A 3,370-nucleotide genomic window follows, 5' to 3' on the forward strand; every position below is an offset into this window, starting at 1 on the left:
TGCCGCAAGGGTTGATGTATATGAGACTGCTTCAGCACTGGCTTAATGCCAGAGTCTCAAAATGGGCATTGCGCAACAGAACGCATCACATGGCCATCACGTTAGGGTGTCGTCGCACATCCAGCCTCGGGACAGACCTTTCTTTTCTACGAGCATGAGTTCCCCTAGAGCAGGTGTTCAGATGCATTGTTGTTACATTAGATACTTCCAAGACAGACTGGGGCAATGTATGCAACAGGCATGCAGCTTCGGGTTCCTGGAAGCAACCTCAATCATGCAGCGGATTCACTCTCATTACAGGCTGTGCTCAAAGGAGAGTTAAGACTTCACCCCCAGACGGTCCAGCTGATTGGAGTCACAGGTAGACCTGTTCGCCTCTCAAGAATCCTCCTATTATCCTCTGTGGTACTCCCTGACCAAGGCCCTCTCTTCTCTGAGCTGGGCAAATCCCCTGTGGAAGGACCTTCTTTCTCAGAAGTACCCACTTTTTTGTTCACACCACAGGAACTTAGAATGATTTTAGTTATGGGAGCACATTTTGGCGGGAGTAAACTAACTCCTACTTCAGAATAAAGTCTAACACAGCACAATAGGAACTACCAGTGGCGTAAGTGTATGCTGATTGGCATAACTCATGCCATACGAAACACCTCCACCCGCCATTTTTAAAGACGTGTAAACACAGTTTACATGCTCCATGAACTAACTCCAGAAACATGGAAAACAGCGATAAATGGACCGATGTCTTTTCAACCTTTAGCAACGGAGTTGTTTTACGTTGGAAAAGGCTGCACTTAAATGCACTTAATTGTTGTCGGCCGGCTTCCATCACTTCAGAGTTCCTATTGGTGAAACATTTAGTTCTCGAGGGACCACCCTGGTGGCTAGTTCCAATAACGGAACTATAGGCCTATAGTATCCAAATAGCAAGCTGCTTTTTCTTAGTACTTTGTAGTTCTGAAGATTTAGTTGTTAGTTAGCTAGTAAGCTTGCCCAATATTGGGACATATCTACAATGTTTTTTTCCATACACAAGGGTCCACATAATCATCCATTAATAACGGAGCAGATAAGTGGTTTAGATCCCAGTGCACAAATGTTTAATAGAATTAGTAATTAAAATGTTTGGACTTAGGGGCAACAGAATTATTTTGTTTATCACGATTACTGTTAAATAACAGTAATCGTGATAAACAAAATAATTCTGTTGCCCCTTAGTCCAAACATTTTAATTACTAATTCTATTAAACATTTGTTTAATGTTTATGTAATGTTTAATGTAATGCTTCTCATACAGTACATAGTATTATTCATGCTTCACATACAAAGTTGGGATATATAATGCATCTATAAACAGTTTTGTTTAACAACTCTTTGTCAACGCATAGAAGATCTTGCAATTTAACATTTAATTTAAACTGTCTGCCAATACTGTCATTCAAAAAATATTCAGAGCTCCAACATTTTTCCCAGATTTTCATTTATTTTATTTGAAAACAAAAATTCAACATCAGCATTACTATGCTTTGGCTTATCTAACACAAGCAACAGCATCACAAAACAGATTATCAAAACAACAAATAGCAACATCATTACGATCAGAATCAAGATGATAAAGCTATTGATGTTGACTTTAAATGATTTGGTAGAATTTTTTTGTGCAAAAATATATCTGCTAATCGTTTCCTGATCTCTTTAGTCCTGGTGCAATAAACAGTGGGATTTATTAGAGGGGGAATTAATGAGGAAATAATTAATATTGCATTTCTCTCTGTTAAAGTAAGCACAACTCCTATTCGAGTTAGTAATCCAGAGACTAGCTTTGGTGCATAAAAACTGAGCAGAACAATGAGGTGACTCAAACAAGTGTTGATCATTTGCTTTCTGCTTGAGTTGTTGGAGAGTTTGGTCACACTATATGCCAACACCACATAAGTGCACATTATAAAGGGAAATTGTCCACACATTGGCCACAGACTTAACATTGCAGGCAAGAAAAAATATGGTTCAGGATTGACACAAGCAGCTCTAATCATGGAAGGATAATCACAGAAGACATATCTGATAACAGGCTGACAGTATGGGACACTGTCTACGACTGATATCACAAAGCCTATTACAGAAAAACCAGAGATCCAGATCACAAAAATAAGCAGAAGGATTCGAGAGTTTGTTACAATGCTGTGATACCTTAATGGTAGCCTAATCGCAATAAGTCGGTCAATTGCCATTAATGTCAGAGCCATGCACTCTGTGAAATCACCAAGATGATAGAAGTATGTCCTTGAGATACAAGAGTAGTATGACACAGTTTTAATCTCAGCCAGCAGCACTGAGATCATGGTTGTGCTGCAGGTAGAGGAGTACATTATGTCAACAACAGCTAGATTACAGATTAATATGTACATTGGTTTGTGTAAATGTCTGTCAGTCAAGATGATACACAGATTGATCCCGTTCGCAAGCAATGTGAGCATGTAGGTTATTAAGATGAGGAATCCAAGGAGCTTTTGGTTCTGCAGGTGATCAAATCCAGTGATTATAAAGTTGTCTACATTATTCACAGTGTAATTTGCCATTTTCCATCCACTGATAAAGAAATAGACTCAAGCACATTAAAATACACTATCACAAGTGTATTTAATAATACAAGACAAAGACAAAATAAATAAAAGTCTTGATGTACTCATATATGCACAGGAAAAAAGCTGCTCCGAAGGAAAAGATGCAGACAGTGTCTGTAATATCAAGATGATGAAAACTGGAAAAGTTGAAGTACAATTTTAAAAGAAATACAAAAAGAGTTTCAGTCATGTTAAAGAGTAAATATGAATAACATGTAAACAATTTTCTTGTCTTATTCTTCTTTAGGCATTGTTCTTTAGATATTTAAAACATTTGAATTTCTAATTAGTCAATATTAAAATAGCATGCAGGAGATTCTGAGATGTTCTTCTCATCCAGTACAGACTGATGTCCTGCCTTTTATATTTTTATGGTGTGACAGATACGTCATGGTATCTTAGCAGCTGTGATTAAACATGAGAGTTTGTTCAAAACACAATAGTCCATAACAGTTTAAGGCTGATAATACACAAGCCATTGTTCAACATAAATCTAAGATTGACATGTTTTGTAATATATACATTTTTAAAAATATTTATTTAGCAGTTTTTGTATTTGTTTTCTATGCTTATCATAGACCCTGATATAGTATATACCAAGCGTGCCGCACAAGCCCTGAAAAGTGAAGCCAAAACGTCTCGATCGCCCCCCGGTGACCGGTCCTAGTATAGCTCATAAACCCCGCCTCCCCATGTTATTCAACGGGACGTGAGACCAACTAAACAATTAAATTACACCTCACATA

At 37.6% G+C, this 3,370-nt stretch overlaps 1 protein-coding gene across 1 annotated transcript; it reads right to left on the reverse strand.

The window, feature by feature from the left end:
• Window positions 1-1,604: 1,604 nt before the first annotated feature.
• On the reverse strand, window positions 1,605-2,579 carry LOC143749502 (olfactory receptor 6N1-like). The gene has a single exon (XM_077241973.1). It carries the CDS (start codon window positions 2,577-2,579, stop codon window positions 1,605-1,607), a length of 975 nt encoding a protein of 324 aa, XP_077098088.1.
• Window positions 2,580-3,370: the final 791 nt, after the last annotated feature.

This window comes from Siphateles boraxobius, unplaced genomic scaffold (assembly GCF_051911475.1).
Source record: "Siphateles boraxobius isolate OS27281-9 unplaced genomic scaffold, OSU_SipBor_1 25, whole genome shotgun sequence".
In the NCBI taxonomy this organism is placed as follows: domain Eukaryota; kingdom Metazoa; phylum Chordata; class Actinopteri; order Cypriniformes; family Leuciscidae; genus Siphateles; species Siphateles boraxobius.